This window comes from Populus trichocarpa, chromosome 1, assembly GCF_000002775.5.
Source record: "Populus trichocarpa isolate Nisqually-1 chromosome 1, P.trichocarpa_v4.1, whole genome shotgun sequence".
Lineage (NCBI taxonomy): Eukaryota > Viridiplantae > Streptophyta > Magnoliopsida > Malpighiales > Salicaceae > Populus > Populus trichocarpa.
The window spans coordinates 33599417-33616176 of NC_037285.2; the positions used below are offsets into that span (position 1 = coordinate 33599417).

General features: G+C 32.3%; 2 protein-coding genes across 3 annotated transcripts; both read right to left on the reverse strand.

Moving 5' to 3' along the window:
• Positions 1 to 4640: 4640 nt before the first annotated feature.
• On the reverse strand, positions 4641 to 8578 carry LOC7495800 (pentatricopeptide repeat-containing protein At5g14080). Of its 2 annotated transcripts, XR_002982199.2 has the most exons (3): positions 6850 to 8578; positions 6175 to 6663; positions 4641 to 6035 (listed from the first exon to the last, which is right to left on the reverse strand). XR_002982199.2 is itself a non-coding variant. In XM_024602561.2 (2 exons), the coding sequence occupies exons 1-2, from the start codon at positions 8501 to 8503 to the stop codon at positions 6347 to 6349; spliced, it is 1971 nt and encodes a 656-aa protein (XP_024458329.1). In that variant the 5' UTR covers positions 8504 to 8578; the 3' UTR covers positions 4641 to 6346. The 2 variants fall into 2 exon arrangements, 1 of the variants encoding a protein (XP_024458329.1); XM_024602561.2 differs by having other exon boundaries at positions 4641 to 6663.
• Positions 8579 to 9011: 433 nt separating this feature from the next.
• Positions 9012 to 12736, reverse strand: LOC7495799 (ACT domain-containing protein ACR6). Its single transcript, XM_006369776.3, has 7 exons — positions 12484 to 12736; positions 11910 to 11955; positions 11589 to 11703; positions 11429 to 11496; positions 10132 to 10737; positions 9757 to 9861; positions 9012 to 9669 (listed from the first exon to the last, which is right to left on the reverse strand). Exons 1-7 carry the CDS (start codon positions 12528 to 12530, stop codon positions 9337 to 9339), a joined length of 1320 nt encoding a protein of 439 aa, XP_006369838.1. The 5' UTR covers positions 12531 to 12736; the 3' UTR covers positions 9012 to 9336.
• Between the last annotated feature and the right edge of the window lie 4024 nt (positions 12737 to 16760).

Genomic DNA, 16760 nt, shown 5'->3' on the forward strand with positions numbered 1-16760 from the left:
TCTCAATATCATAATTATTGATTTTTTGAATAAGATTTGAAACTTTTTTCAAGTCTCATTCTACCTTATACAAAGATTTGCAATTAAAACTATTTGAGAACAAATGAAATATTTTTCATAATTCACATAGGATGATGAATCCTCTATTGATTACTCAAATACCTTTATATAGTTCATGTTATACCCAATATATACCCTTTTGTTACTCTTGATTAGAACAACGTGTAATAAGATCAAAATATAATATTTCTTGTATAAGATAATTTAATGATCTCAAGTTTAAGGATCATTTATACAATTGTTACGTGAGCCTTTCCATAGATACACATGATCTCTCTATATAAAATTCTCGTGCAGGTCAGTTCAATGTAATGTCATCTGTCAAACACCTATATATGAGTTTTAGGTATCTCTCACACCTCAACTTATAAGAACAACTACTTCTTTTCATATAGGAAAGAACATAATATGTATCAGTCTCAACAACTCTAAGCAATATCTATTCTTAATATAGTATTTGATCATGAATGTTTAGGAACAATGCTTTGATGTAAAAAAAATCTCATAATTATAATAACTTTATAATTTCTTTTACAAATCATTTTTGTCCCAATGACTTTATCTTTACTCTAGATTTATTAATCAAATACTTGATGAATATCAAAGATAAATAAAACCTTTAATAAATATTAAATATATTCACATGAACAAAGTCAATGACATGTTTAACCAACCGATTGGCTACATGACATATACACTAATAATCTTCCACTTGCACTAAAGTCGATAAATCATATATCAAATACCATATCACTTTACTTGATGATAATGCTTTTATTAGGAAAATGACTCAGTAAGAAGATCTATAAAACTCTCTTAAGTGGATACACATTTTATCTTTATATCTTTCCTTTTTATGACTGTCTATGTTTATTTTTGGATAATTAATGAGACCTTGGTTCCTTTGCTTGTGCAATAGATCCATTATTATCACAGTATAGGGTTACTAGATCACCAATGCTAGGAACCACACCTAGTTCAATGATGAACTTGTTAAATCAAACAATATTTTTCGTCCCCTCAAACACAGAGATGTATTTAGCTTTAGTTATATAATCTACTTTGGTCTCTTATTTGGAATCGTTTTAACTCATATCACTATTATTTAGAGTAAAATATTACTAGACTGGATTTTTTATTTTTAATATTTGATTAAAAACTAGCATCCACATAACCATGAACTACTAGTTCATCTCCTCTATAAACTAGAAAAACATTCTTAGTTCTTCTTAAGTACTTAAAAGTGTTTTTTAACTATCTTTTAGTGACCTTCACCTAAATTAGATATATATCTACTCGTTATTCTCAAAGCATAATAGAATCATATACATTATAAGTCCTATATTAAAAGTATATAGAATCATTTTCATCCTATATCTCTTAATTAATGTTTTAGAGAACATATCCTTTGAGAGATATATCCTATGAGAAATAGGTAAATATTCTCTTTTGGATTATTCCATGCTTAACTGTTTTAATATCTTATTTATAAACATGGATTGAGACAATCTAAACAACCTTTTAAATTTATCTCTATAAATCTTTATTCCTAGTTGTTTCTCTCATATCCTTCATAGAGAGATTATTGAACAATCAGATCTTTACTAACTAAAGTAAAGCAATATCATTTCCTATTAATAATATATCATATACACATAATATTAGGAAACAACTCAACCTTTACTAACCTTTTTATAAAACAAGGCTCATCCATTTTTTTTTTATAAAATCAAACTGTTTGATTATCCAATCAAAATAGATATTCCAACTCCTTGAAGCTTGCTTAAGTCTATAAATAAATTTTTATATCTTGCCTAATTTATTGGCAAATTTCTTATATTTAAAACTTTCAGATTTTATAACATACATATCTTCTTGAAGATTCTTATTCAGGAATACAATTTTGACATCCATTTATCAAATCTTATAATCATGATATGTAATTATAACAAATAAAATCCTTATGGATTTTAACATAGTTACCAACAAGAAGGTTTCATCAAAGTCAATCTATTTATCTTTGTTTGTAACCTTTGACAACCAATATAAATTTGTACATTTTTACATCGTCATCCATATTAGTCTTTGTTTTAAAAACCCACTTATACCCAACAGGTTTTATCATTTCAGATGGATCAATCAAGGTCCATACCTAGTTGGTATACATAAAATCTGTTTCAAATTTCAAGGCCTCTAGTTATTTCTTTAAATCAATATCAGACATTGGTTTTATATAATTGGTAGGCTCATCAATTATGAGGAACTTATCATTCAGCTTCCATAAAAAGTCCATATATCATTGGTACATGACATGTCTTACTAGATCTATGAAATTATTATGCTTATTGAGCTTCAAGCCGAGCATCCAATAATATAACCTCGGGTTTAGGTTCTACTTGTTATAGCTGTTGTAGCCAGCATGGGTTGCCTATGCCGGCACAACCTTCAGCAGCGATAGTAATGCTGCTACTACACCACCTACGACATGAGACTCCTGCCTCGCATTGCTCCACCTACAACACTACCAGCAACATCGTGGCTGTTGGCATAGCCAAGGAAAGTTGGCCATGATCGGCAGTGTTGGCAATGTTGTAGCCACTAAAAAACAATTTTTTTTTATTTTACAGCGAGAATAAAAAATCCAGCCAAATTTTGCCGGAACAGTAGCCAAACAATTTTCTTTGAAAACCATGAGAGATTATTTTAGGAAAAAATAATTTTTGCACATAAAACTAATTTACAATTAGCACCAATAACAATCAAAACATTTAATGAATAACTCTAATCATTTAACGATGACTCTGATAGAGTTTTTCAAAATACATATATGCAACAAAAATATTAAATTTAATATTTTTTTTTGGAGTCTCATGGATCTTGTTAGCAAATTTAGAGTTGTTTAGGGTTTATACAAAGATTATCTAAAAATCACTTGTTTTGTTTTTTTTGCTTTGAATAATTGCTTAAAGGTTGAGTTATCACGAACTACAAGTCCTCCAAATGTTCAGCTTCTAATAGTAATCCACACGAAATACTAGTGAGAAATCTTCTAAACCTTTTTAGGAGAGAGGGATTGTTATCCGTTTGAGTGCTATCTTTTTGTGTGTGTTTTTGAGGTGTTTTGTAATTTACATAATATTTCTCACTATAAGAGGCATGTCATTCTATTTATAGAAAAACCTGAAAAACCTATGAATGAAAAAAAATATATCATTTTCCCCTGAATAATATCACATATTATTTCAGTATAATTTTAGAAATTTATTCAATCAAGTCCCTACTTGATTTTTTTTTTCTAGATCTAGAATTGTAATCCCATGTATTAATTATATTCTAGTCTTCAATTTTTAAAACTTATTTACAATCAAGTCACACTTGATTAATCATTTTATTGTAATTTCTGACCAATAGTTTTTATATGTGTGACCTATCAGGTTCCCTATTAAGTTGAACCAAATATAAATCACAATCCTAAATAAAATAGAATTAAATAAATTTAATATCAATTCATTATTTGATTGATTTATATTTGAAAATCAAATACAATATCTAACATCGTGTCATGATCCCTAAAATATTAGGAAATTCATAAGTGATTTGACTTAACCTTTCAGTGACCAGTTTCTCAGTGTAATTATTATCCCTTCTTCAACAATGTTTTAATTTAAACATTATAGCATGAAATGTGTCTACTCTATCACATTATTTTTGTTCTCAACACCATAATTATTGATTTTTTGGATAAGATTTGAAACTCTTTTCAAATCTCATTACACCTTACCCAAGGATTTACAATCAATACCATTTGAGAACATAATGAATATTTTTTTCTAATTCATCTAGGGTGATGAATCATATCTTGATTACTCAAATACCTTTATATAGTTCATGTTATACATAATATGTGCCCATTTGCAACTCTTGATTAGGACAATGTGTAGCAAGATCAAAACATAACATTCCCCATATAAAATAACTTAGTGATCTCAAGTCTAAAGATCACTTACACAACCATCCTATGAACATTTCTATAAACACAAGTGTTCTCTCCATATATAATTTTCATGCGGATCAATTTAATGTACATGTCATATAACAAGCATTTACATATTAATTCTACGTATCTCTTATACCTCAGCTTATAAGAACAATTGTTTCATTTCATAAAGAAAAGATCATATTACATATCAATCTCAACTACTCTAATTAATGTTTAGTTTTAATAGAATATTGTCCAAAAACATTTCGAAACAATACTTTGATGCAATGTGAGTTCCATAATTATAATAACTTTATAATGTTCTTTGCAAAGTATTTTTTTTCAATAACTTTATCTTTACTTTAGATTTATTAATCAAATTGAATGAATATTAAAAAATAAACAAAATTTTTATTAAAAATTAAACATGTTTATATGAATAAAATCAATATCAAATATAATCAATCAACTTAGTACAAGGTATATACACTAACAATTGATAGCTTTAGCATTGGTAGACAAGCTTGATCTCATCTCATCATCTCCAGGACGTTGATGCCAATCTACTGTGTCAAAACTGGAATGAAAATTATAATCTCCGTCATTAAATTCAACTGTTTTATAGTGCAATCTATTGCTCTCACCAAGCCTTGTAATGGATTACAATGATTACTTGAGCTTGGCATGTTCAAATTCATATTCTTATTGCCACAGCTACAGTCTTATCATTTGCAGTTAACTGCTATATTACAATTTTTTCCATCAATGTTATGAATGATTATTATCCATGTGAGAAATTGGTTTTCTAATGGAATACAGGCAATTGACAATGGGACTTTATGACCATGTTCATATCTATGGTGCTTGTAGTAGGATCTATTGCAACCATCATAAAAAATAAAAAATAAAAAAAACACCCTCTAGGATATTTCAAGGAGGTATATGGTTTCCAGGTAAAGATCTATGATGTACTCAAGATTCCACCCTGAACTCTGACTGATGTTATGCATCCATGATCAATAGATCGTTCCCACTGTCATCAATCTCTTTGAGGCCATGAAGCCGACAAAGTGAAGATCTCTATCTATTTATGTTCTCCACCTGATCGAGCTTCTTGGCAGTGCAGACCCTCTCCCTGTCACTCACAAACTGACCATACAGCCGTCTAATAGTGCCACAACCTTGAAACATCCGATCAATGCATTCAGATACTTTAAGCAAAGCAGTCATGGTGTAGTTATAGTTTACCCTTTTACTGTAATTTCTCCAACTGAAATGATGCATGATGTGTGCTCAATTGCGCTAGAGAAGAAGACTTCCCTTATTATAGTTCATTTCCACAAGAGATTCCAAGCCAGTGTGAAGTAGCTTCTCAAAGAAAGGCTATCAAGACTAAAAACAGCAATGCCCTTGACAAGGCACCATTGCACTGTAGCAATCCTTGTTGACCATGGGATCTTGATTACCTCAAGACCTAGCTTATAGAGCTGGCTTCTTATTGGATTGCTGTTCTCTTCTTGGACAGCCCTGATGGTAGGGAGGCTTTGGCTATAGGAGCACGGATGGCTAGACATCTCAACATCAAATGTGACAATTAGACGGCTCCTTGAGAACGGAAACATTTCCAATGATCGAGCATGTGAAAGGAGGCTTGGCAACAAAGTGGCGAGAGCATTTAGAACTGCTGTCGTAGGAAATTATCTGGTCATGTACCAATGGAGGTGGTGATGGTGGTTGGGACAGGAACTATTTCTGTGATTAGATCAATGGAGGACCGTTTTGAACTAGTAGTGGGAACGTGGAAGGTATCATGACAGCAGATCATCAGTTTTATCAGGCTCACGAATTGGAATGAGGACAAAGATTTGGACACTATTAGCTCTCTATTGGCTTCAGCATCATTCAGGGGCACTACTACCGTCTTCGTGGTGCAACAACATGCCAGCGTAGTAAATGAAGGTCATGGGAGTAGTGGCAGTAACTGTGGAGTTGGAATCTGCACAGGATATGTCATCTCAGATGTAAATATGCATGGATCCTCCAGAAGGATGCTGACTTGAGATCTGTATGCTATAAATGCCAGTTGAACACTTAAAGAAACAAAACTATAATAGTAGAAATGTTTTAGATTGAACCTTGGACTACTTTGAACCCTGATGGTTGTTGCCTTCTGATACAGCCAATTAATTTTGCAAATTTGATCGTAGCTGTAGGCAGACTAGCAAGAAACACATGTTGCAAGTCATATGGTTGTTGTCCACTGTCCATACCAAGGAGTCCAACTTCTCACATGAATTTTTACTATGATCATTTCAATGATTTGCTGCATACATGCTTCCAAGAATCATTGCCGAAATCTATACTGATCACACGTTCTTGTGACAGAGCTTGAAGCAAGTGCAAAATAGGCTCTGGGTTTGAAGAAGAAGAAGAAAAGGCCAAAAGCTTAGTGCATATGACTTGCAACATTGAAGGTGAGTTACCTCGAATTTGTTTTGCATGTTCCACTGCAATTGGAACCTCTTCAGAGTCAGCTAAACATTTCAACAAAACCACATGGGCATCTGAATGACTTACGTCATGAGTGAGGTCACACAGAAACTTAGAAGCAACAAGGAAGTGACCTGCACAGCACACCTATGCATTTAGTAAAGCTTCAAATGTGTTTAACAGCAGTGATCACAATGCAGCAAGAGAGAAAGACCACTTCAAGTGAAAAATCAATTTAAGAAGTAATTGTCATGTATAAAAGATAGCTATCCCACAAATTGTGTACAATATAGATAAGCTGGTTAAAATCACATGCATACCTTTTCCGCAGAGGTTTAGAATCAATGTCTTCAATATATTTTGTGCAAGCATTACATCGTGATTCACATGCTTGTAGAAGACATCAACTGCAGTTTCAAACATTGTTTCTTGGCAAAGGGCTTCAAGGAGGAATCTGTGAGTTGTAGCATCAGGTGTCACCCCTTTCTCCAACATGTGATTGAAAAGCCTCGTAGCCTCTTCAATTTGACCTATTTCTGAGAATTTCCCAATGAGAATATTATAAGTTTTCAAGTTCCCTCCACATCCGATTACAAACATTTCATCCCAAAGCCTTTTAGCAGGACGCAACAGATCTTCTCTACATAACACTTCAATTAGGGAATTATACATTGAGATATCTGGGTCTAACCCTTTCTTTCTCATCTCTTGAAGCACCTCATAAGCCTCTCTCACTCTTCCACCCATGCATAAGAACGAAAACATCACATTGTAACTCTCCATATCAGAGAAATATTCATTAGAAGACAAAACACGGTATACCTCCAACAACTCATCAATCTTCCCATGCTTACATAGATTCCTACACAAATTACTCAACGTTAAAAGCGTTGGGAACTTCCCTTTTCCAATAACAAAATGAAAAAACTTCATTGCCGAATAAGGATCAATTGTCGACACTGATCCTATCAGTGCATTCAAAACATCGTCTTCCATAGGAAAGTTGCCACTTGCGATAACTTCGCCTAATTCTTTTGCTTCATATATCCGTCTTTCAGTAATCAAACCCAAAATAAACTCTCTGTAATCATTACTCCTCGGTGCCACTCCTAACTTCCTCTTCATCTTCAAAACCTCGTTCACGTCAAACACGCTTCCAAGCGATCTAAATGCTTCGGCAACAACCCTATATGCGATAAAATCAGGTTTCCACCCCCTAATTCTCAACTCATTCAATGCCCGCAAAGCCTCGCTTGTTCTTGAACCCTCACAAAGCCCATGAACAATTAAAACCGCAATAACGGACCCATTAATCAAGGAATTCCTCCCTTCAACCTCATCTACCAAGCGCAAAACTTCACCCAAATCGCCATTTCTACAAAGCCTCCATATAAATACACCAAACCCAATAGTACTAAAGCCAATACCTCTGTTATTCATTTCATCAAACACCTTCATTGCATTGTTAAAACACCCATCAGACCCCAAAGAAGCCAAAAGAGAGTTACTTGTCTCAGTCCCAAGATCTAAACTTTGTGATTTAATCTCGTTAAAAACCGAAAATGCCATCTGGGTTTTTCCTCTTTTAATCAAAGAATCAACAACAAATCGATAAATTGAAGAATCAAGAGTCAGGTTTTGAGCTTTGGCTCGCTTTAACAGTGATTCAATGGCATTGAATTGGCGGGAGAAAGAAAGAGATTTGAGTACTGAATGGTAAGTAAGTGAATTATGAGTGAACCCGGGTTGTTGAGAAGCCCAATTGAAGAAACCCAGAGCAAGAGAGTGGTGAGTTAAGAGATGTGGGTCGATGACTCGAGCCACGAGCGACTGACTCAGTGAGTCGCGACAACCGATTTTGTGTAGAGTTTGCTCTAGTAATGGATTCCATGAACGGGTCGGGATTGAGCTATTTGACTCGGTGATTAGAGCTCTGCTTATCCGAACTGCTAACTCCGTTCCCAAGCGCGCCATTCTTTTTCAAGTTTTGAGGAAGAAATGAAAACTGTAAAGGCATCTATTGCAAAACGCAGAGTTTTTGTACCACCTAAGTTTTTTCTGTTTTTTTCCCTTCAAAAACCTTTCTTTTTTTAAAGACACTCTTACGTTGAGATTAAAACATGATTGATCATCAATTTTAAAATCCATATATTTGAACTCAAATAATTGATTAAGATATTTTTATATAATTACATGTATTAAATATACATATAAAAATATGTATAAATTAACTTATATTTGATATAAAACATATTTATATATATATATATATATATATATATATATATATATATATATATATATATATATATATATATAAACACTTATAGATTATATATAAAAAAGGTAGGGCTGTAAATACCGATGTCTAAAATAAAAAAGTAACGTAAGAAAAGAGGTTTTTCCAAAAATTGAAAGCTAAGAAAACACATGATCCATCAATCAACAATGCCCTCTCAATCACAAATGGAGTATCAGAAAGTACACAAACTTCTATTCACACCATTTTCTTCTATTATATGCACAAACTCGCAGATTCTGTACAATCCATTCACAGTATCAAATGCATATTACATAATGTACACGTATATACAAAGGACCATCCATCCATCATACTAGTGGTTTCTGAGCTACTTCTTTACAAGTATATCATCAAATGATATGAACACTGACTAAGCCCTCTGGAAAAAGGGCAGAAGATGCCTCCTTACAATGTTTCTTGATCTCTCTGTACCTTTTTTTTTTGTGGGTTTGAACATCTAATCATTCTGCACAGATATATACCCATGAGAATTTAGACAAAGAAATTACGAGTAGGATCTAATCAACTTGAATGTTCGAGCTTTAAAGAGGTTCCCAAAGATGTATCCCATTGTTGTTTCCTGGGGAGGCTTTGGGGAAAGAATAGAGTTGCGTTTTACTAGCAGCTTGGTTTGTCCAATCTGTCTACAAATTGAATCGATGATCTTGGGGTCGACTGGGTTACCAGTGACGTCCGTGACATAGAATGTATCTTTGGCTTTACCACCTTTTGTCAAGATTTCTGCTCTCTTAATACACAAACTGTTTTCTCGGAATATCCTGGTAATGTCTGAGAGGAGTCCAACACGGTCCTCTGTGCACAATTCCAGCTCCAGTCCCTGCACGGCCAAGTAAGATATAAACAATGACAAGCATGCCTACCATGGTCATAACTAGCAAATTAAATCAGAACGGTAAATTATTACCTCAGAAGCTCGCCTTTCAATGGCAGCTTCAAGACACTGTACTACACGTTCTCGCTCAGCATCTGAGCTTACAGGGAGTCCATCAACATGTCGAATATAGAATTCCTACAACCATACAAAATTTCGATCTTTAAATAGAATTTCTTGATACGTCAAAAGTAAAAGAGGAAATGGAGCGCAAAATTTAGCATATGAAGTTATGCTCAATTAACTTGATTGGAAACTATGCTCAGCTCCACAATGAAATTTTTAAAGGTTCACAAATTGACTACCTGATGAAATGGCTGCTAAATTGCCATTCCAGAAAGCAAGTGTTCCCAGGTTCAATTATCATTCAAGAAAACGCTTTTAAAATTTTAACTAAACTCATCTTACCTGATAAGCTTCCATTCTTCCTGTGCTGACCATTCCATGAAAGACAACATACTCCATGTCTGTTAAAGTGCAAACAATGTCAAACAATAGTTTGGGACGATCCTTTGACCTCATAGAAACGACGGTGTAATCTCTCTCAATATTCAACACTGTTACATGGGGCCTTGAACTCTTATCTTCAAATCTCGCTAATCCTGCTCTTTCAACTCTTTCATAGTCCCTGTCTGCAAACATTATCTGATGCAATCTTCTTTCCCTACTTGTTACCCCAGGGGGTGAAAGAGTCGTAGTTGCTGTCTTCGAATCATCATTTCCCTTGAGAACATTGCAAAGCAATTCCCTGATGGTCGAGAGTCGTTTTGGATCTTTAATTGCACACCCTGTGGAATCATCTGTGACATGAACTACAGCAGCAGCCCTAGTGTTATGAGTCCATATCTCAGCATTTACCACATTGCAGTGGAGGTCTGTGAGAACCGCACATACTTCAGACAATAAACCAGGCCTGTCAGTACCAGTAAGCTCAATTGCAGTATGCTCTTCAGAAGGCATCACCCCAACAGACCCTCTCAACGATGGTGCAAAGCTCGCATTGCTTTCAAGTCTCTGTGGAATCAAAAAGTAACAAGATACATGAAACAAAAGATGGGCTCTGCTCACATTGTAGTTTATCAAGGGCAAAAAAATGGTAGCAAATACACAGTGGAAAAGGAACGCAACATGTGCATTTTGTAATCTTAAACGTTCATTAAAGAAAATTATGGACAATTATATTTTCTGACTTATCCCCTACAGTCAAAATGTATAAGAAATCTTTCTTTAGCAAACTGTAATCTGACTTTTAACAGTTTCAAAAAAGACTCGGAATTTAATCTCAACCAAGGTTAGCATGATTTTTCCCAAGTTCCATTTGTATTGATATTATTAATAGGTGCACTTTCTTCAAAACATCATCAAAATGATGCAGACATGCCCCTGCCATCATGAGAAAGAAACGCGACATGATACCAGTGCTGAGGGCTACAAAGGGAAACAAAACATTTTGTTTCATGAGAATTCTTGGTAAACCATTTCCTTTTATGTTGATGAAATCAGGGGCAAGCGGAGTAAAATTCTATATCTGAAAATTTTGATTATTTGAGACCAAAGAGACAAACAATTTTTCTGTTTTCTGTTTCTATACGACTCGATCAGTTGCAAATATTCAGACTAGTTTTCTGTTTCTTTACCCTGATATCTCAGGAATCAAATGGACAGTATGCAAATATAAGAAATAGCAGTAGCATATAACCCTTACTCGTTGAATATAATCCATAACTTCCTTATCTCTGATTTTCTTCCCATCTTGGTCGACCACATTAAACACTGAAATACATGAAAAATAAATAAATATTACAAACAAAATAAGACTCTTTTGAACCTTGTTACTTTCTGAGAGATTGCAGAAGAAACCTTACCATCCATAAACCAATCCCCGTCAGATGATATGTATGCTTTTGTTATCACAAGGTTCATATCCGTAAGCACTTGTACAACTTTGAGGAGTATTCCATGCTTGTTAACACTATCAACCTGAATAGAAAAATCAATTCTTAAGAAATTACACAAAATGGTTATTTTTCTCAAATTAAACCAAGCCCAGATAGTTAAAAATTAACTAATTATCTCATAAAATCAATTAATTTAAGGAACTTACTCAGGAATTTACAAACCGTATTCTAGTTCAACATGGTTTTTCTAAACCAATAACAGAACTATGTGAAGTACACAAACTTTACCTGGATAACAGTGGCTTCCTCACAAGCATCATTGTCAATCACAACTCTGCAACAGTAAAGCAAATTAAAAATCTTCATGGTATTCAACAAAAAAAACAGAAGGAGAAGAAGAAACCAACATCTCACTCTTAATGTCTCAAATTTGCTCAATTTGAATAGAATTGCTTAGTTTTGAAAAAAGGGGTGGGGATTTGAAGGCTCTATTCAATTCCCAAGAAAATTGGAGAAAATAAAGGGAAAAGAAAATTATGTTAAACTAGTAAAATTACTACTGTTTAGGAGATCTTTTTTTCTCTTCCAAAATCCACAAATATGGTAGATGTCAAGTCATAATTCAACATGAAACATTTGATTTTTCTATTTCATTTCTATTCTTGATCACTTCTCTTCAAACCAACAAAACAAAGAAAGAAATTGGAGGAAAAGACTGATAAAAAAGGAATAACTTGCAAAGAGTGTAAACTTCTCTCTAAAGTCATCTTCAAGCAAAAACAGTCCATTTCGTATATAGACCAAACAACCAAAAACAAAATCCATAGAAAATAGAAAATTTACCCAAAGAATAAGCAAGTACCTTGGTGGGTTCAATCTCCTGATTAGCTTAGCATACTCTTCATCCATTTTGCTTTCAAAATCCCCCCCAAAAAAAATTAAATAAAAAAAAATACACAACCCTCAATCTATAAGAAAAACAATTTCAAGCTTAACCCAACAAGAAAACCTTTAAGAAAAAACTACAGAAATATGTTCCTCCAATATCCAAGGAAAAAAAAAACCAGACCTGAGCTGGAAATAGATAGAGAGAGAGAGAATTCTAGCCATCAGGGTGCCGACCTTCCTTTTTAACTATCTTTTATGACCGTTTATTTTTTTTCCCGGATTACTATTTAAACGACGTGTCCGTTTCTTATTGGGTAAATTAACGGCTTCCTTCTGCCCGCGGTCAGATAGGCTGAGAACTCGGAGCTATTTGTTTTAGTGGTGTCACTGTGTTTTAAAAATATTTAAGATTTTTTTTATTTTAATTTTTATTTTAATATTTTTAGATTTTTTTATACTGATATTAAAATAAATTTTTAAAAATAAAATAAAAATATTATTTTAATATATTACTAAATAAAAACCATCCTTATACTGTCTGCGTGGCGTGCTGTTACTTCTGCGAAGTGCTGTTACTTTCGTTAACTGTTACTGTGTGCGTGGCGTTTGTTTTTTATTTTTCTGGGTCTTACAATAATTAATGACATCATTTTTCTTAATCAAGGAAGTGAGTGTTTCTGTCCGTACGACGAGATGGTGACGTGGTTAGAGAGCACGTGGCGAGTGCAAGTTGGGTGGGTGTTTTTGCCGGTTATTTTGGCGGCAATTCCAGCGTGACCGCCTGGTTTAGGCCCACGTTATTTATATGCCTCCAACTGTCTAACTTTCCTCGTAGCATATAACGGTGTTTTAAAGTTTTCCTTTTTCTCTAAAAATCACGAGAGATTTGCATTTAACATTTTATTATGATAAATATTTATGATTTTTTATCTATACAATATAATTTTAAATTACTATGTTGAGTTATATTAATTTTTTTTAATTTAATATTTTACCCATTAACAATATAAAAAATAGGTATGAATAAGAAATGTTTTTTTTTTAAGTATAGTTATCATATTCATGAATAATATAATTTCAATAAAGAAATTCTATCTTAGAGAAGAAGAAAAGGTATTATTTAAATAGTGAAAAGGAATAATTCACATGATTACAAACTGAAAAACATTATAATTAGTGAATCATAAACTTTTCTCAAGTCATTATGGGTAACCATAGTAAGCACCCATTATCATATACTATCTTATTTACATCAAATGGCCTGGAAAATAATTTTAGTAACATTATCCCTCCTTGGAAAAAAAAAAACTTCTTGTAAGTGTTTATTAGTGTATCTCATAAATATCCTAGACTTTTTTATGATATTTAAACTGAAATTCATAGACCTTTTCTTGAAGTTAGTGGAATTATCTCTTATATTATTTACTTAGGTTCAAATCTATAAAAAAGAGTTGGAAAAATATATTGAATGATTTGTTTAGAATCTAAAAGAAAAGGTATTTGGAGCACGTGAACACTATAATTATTTAACTAAAATTATTGGATATACTATTAGAAAATTAGAAAAAGCTGACGAAATATATCATCGATGTATAATGTAGATTCCATCGACATTGAAAAATGCAACGGAATCAACGATGGAACACCGTCGTTGAAAAGTATCTCGTCAGGCTTTTCATTTTGTCGGCAATTTCATTACCATTTATTTTCCTAACATATATTTTTCCCGGCTATTTTGTTTGTAAGTTGCTACTTGTTCTGTAAATTTTTTAAAAGGTTTCGAAACTGGTGTGAGATTTCCAATGGAAATATCAAGAGAATCACGAATATAATTGTCTTTCCATTGGCGAGTCCGTCAAAGATTGTAATTTTTTTTAGTTGTCTCTTATGATCCCTAACCACAATAATGAGATAGTTCATAGTAAACCACAACCATAACAAAAATGCATTTCTAAAAAATTACTTGTACAAATTTTATAAATTAATTAAAATAGTTCACAATAATAAGATAAAAGTAATACCATAAACATTATTTTTCAACAAATGTAAATATGAACAACACATTAAGATTCCTAGGAAGGTGGAGAGGAAGGGGGAGGAAAATATTCTGAACTAAAAGGTATAGGAGGGGAAGGAAAATAGATACTTATAGCCACACTTATTTGACCTCAATGCATCCTATTTTCATGTTGGAGTTTTGCTCTAATTTATGCTCACATATTCTGCATCTCAATTGACAGCTATTCATGAAACTTTTCTAGACAATCTCATCAAATTCTATGATTTATAGCTTGGTCTGGAATGTGGTATGTCTACAATTGAAACAATGCAATCCTCTCTAGATTCTCGGGATGATGCCATAGACAAACTATAAAGCTGATCTTTATCGGGTCCATCACTTGTAATAACCTTCTAAAAATTAAAAAGGAAAAGATAAATAATTTTTCTTCATCTAACTCTCGTCTTTTGAAAAAACAAACAAATAATAAATTCATAACCAATACTATTAATGTTTTGCATTGCAAGAAATACAAAACCAACAGAAATATATAATTAACCTCAAACTAAAGCTTTGACAATCAAAATAAATCAATCAATCTGTCAACATTGTATATAACATCAAAATCAACTCAATAAAAAAAATAAGAATCAAATTCAAAGCTTAAGTAGCCAAACAAACACATAGAGAGGTAAAAATCAGTAAATAAAAATTACATAAAACCCAAATTAAAATTTCAATTTCACTTGTATTGAAATAAAATGACATGAATATGAGTATCAAAACTTCAAACATAATATTTTATTATGGAATCTATAGGGTTTATGTAAATACTTAACCCACTCAACATTCAACAACAAGTATTATTACTTAAGCATGATAAGTCTTCCTTTCTCTAACACAACCCAATTTAAGTACTTCTCTTCTCTTTTTTTTTTTTCTCTCTGTTTATAACTAAAATCATAAGACTCTATCTCAATAAAAAATATATATAGAAAAAAATCAAACTAGCTGGCCAAGCAAACACCACCAACACTCGATTACTTCCCAAATCAAAATTTTAATTATGTAACTTAAACAACAAAGCCTAACAATGCAACGCAACCACATTCCAAGCATAATAAGCATAAAACAATCCATATGTTTCATTATTAATCCCCAATACAAGCAAAAAAAAAAAGACATAAGTAAATAAATTGATTAGATTCAAGTTATAAATTCAATATTAATTTTTTTTGAAAAAAGATGGCATACCAGGCAACTTCTCAAGATCCCACTTGTATTGTCGGAGAGAAAGAAAAAGAAGAAGAGAGGATTATAGGGTTTTGATTCCTTTTAAAATCATCAATGAAAATTGATACATTAGAAATGCTGACAAAATATTTTTTATTTTTTTTATTCCATCACTGTTTCCATTAGAAATTACTGATGAAAAAATTTCCGTCGTAATTTCCATATGTAAATAGCAATGAAATATTCTCCTTCATTATTTTCATTACTTCTTTTTTGAATTTTCTTAATGATAATGTTTAGTTACTATTTTAAGATAAAAGAGGTGAAAACAATAAAAATAGAGGGAACATGTCTCCTTATACTTTTGTTTTGAAAATGAAATTCAATACAAAATTGTCCTAGAAATATATTTATTTTATGCCTCCATATTTGTCTCCTCAATCAAACACATTTCTATTTCTTTTCTATCTGATATTATATCAATAATGTTCTTAGGTCTAATTCAATATCTACTTTATTTCTTTGTTTTTTTAAAAAAGAAAAAAACAAAAACAATAAGGTGAGTTCCAATTAAATTTAATTGTAACAGTTTGGTAGTTATTGAATATGTAGATGACAAAGACAATATAAAATTCCTACCCCATGAGGATTTGCCTAACCCATCAAAAACAATATTTTTTTCTGGATAATATACATTAAAGAAAAAACTAAAAGAGATCTCTATTTTGCGCATGCATTATACAAATGCCTTGAATCACTATGGATTCAACTAGTAACTTTTTTTTTTAATTCTTGAATTTTGTTTCTCTTCAATTAAGTTTCTTTGTGGCTAAATTGATGACCAATTGCTTCTAATTAGTTAATGAAGGGCAAGATTGAAAGAAAGAGAGCCAAAGTAAAAAAAAGGAAAAATATGTGGTACTTTCAAAATTAACAAGAAAAGTTCACTTTAATCCTTTATATGTTTGATTTCCAACTCTTCAATTCTTTTAGTTTTTGAAATTTTATTTTGATACAAA

Bases quoted from the DNA above. Each gene is read 5' to 3' on its own strand.
- LOC7495799 (XM_006369776.3), bottom strand. From the start codon at position 12,530: ATGGATGAAGAGTATGCTAAGCTAATCAGGAGATTGAACCCACCAAG. The intron at 11,497-11,588 runs GTAAGGTTTCTT...CATGTATTTCAG, and splicing joins CGGGGATTGGTTTATGGATG to TGTTTAATGTGGTCGACCAA. The intron at 9,862-10,131 runs GTAAGATGAGTT...GTATGGTTGTAG, and splicing joins GAAGAATGGAAGCTTATCAG to GAATTCTATATTCGACATGT.
- LOC7495800 (XM_024602561.2), bottom strand. From the start codon at position 8,503: ATGGCGCGCTTGGGAACGGAGTTAGCAGTTCGGATAAGCAGAGCTCTA. The intron at 6,664-6,849 runs GTATGCATGTGA...TGTGCTGTGCAG, and splicing joins TCTAAACCTCTGCGGAAAAG to GTCACTTCCTTGTTGCTTCT.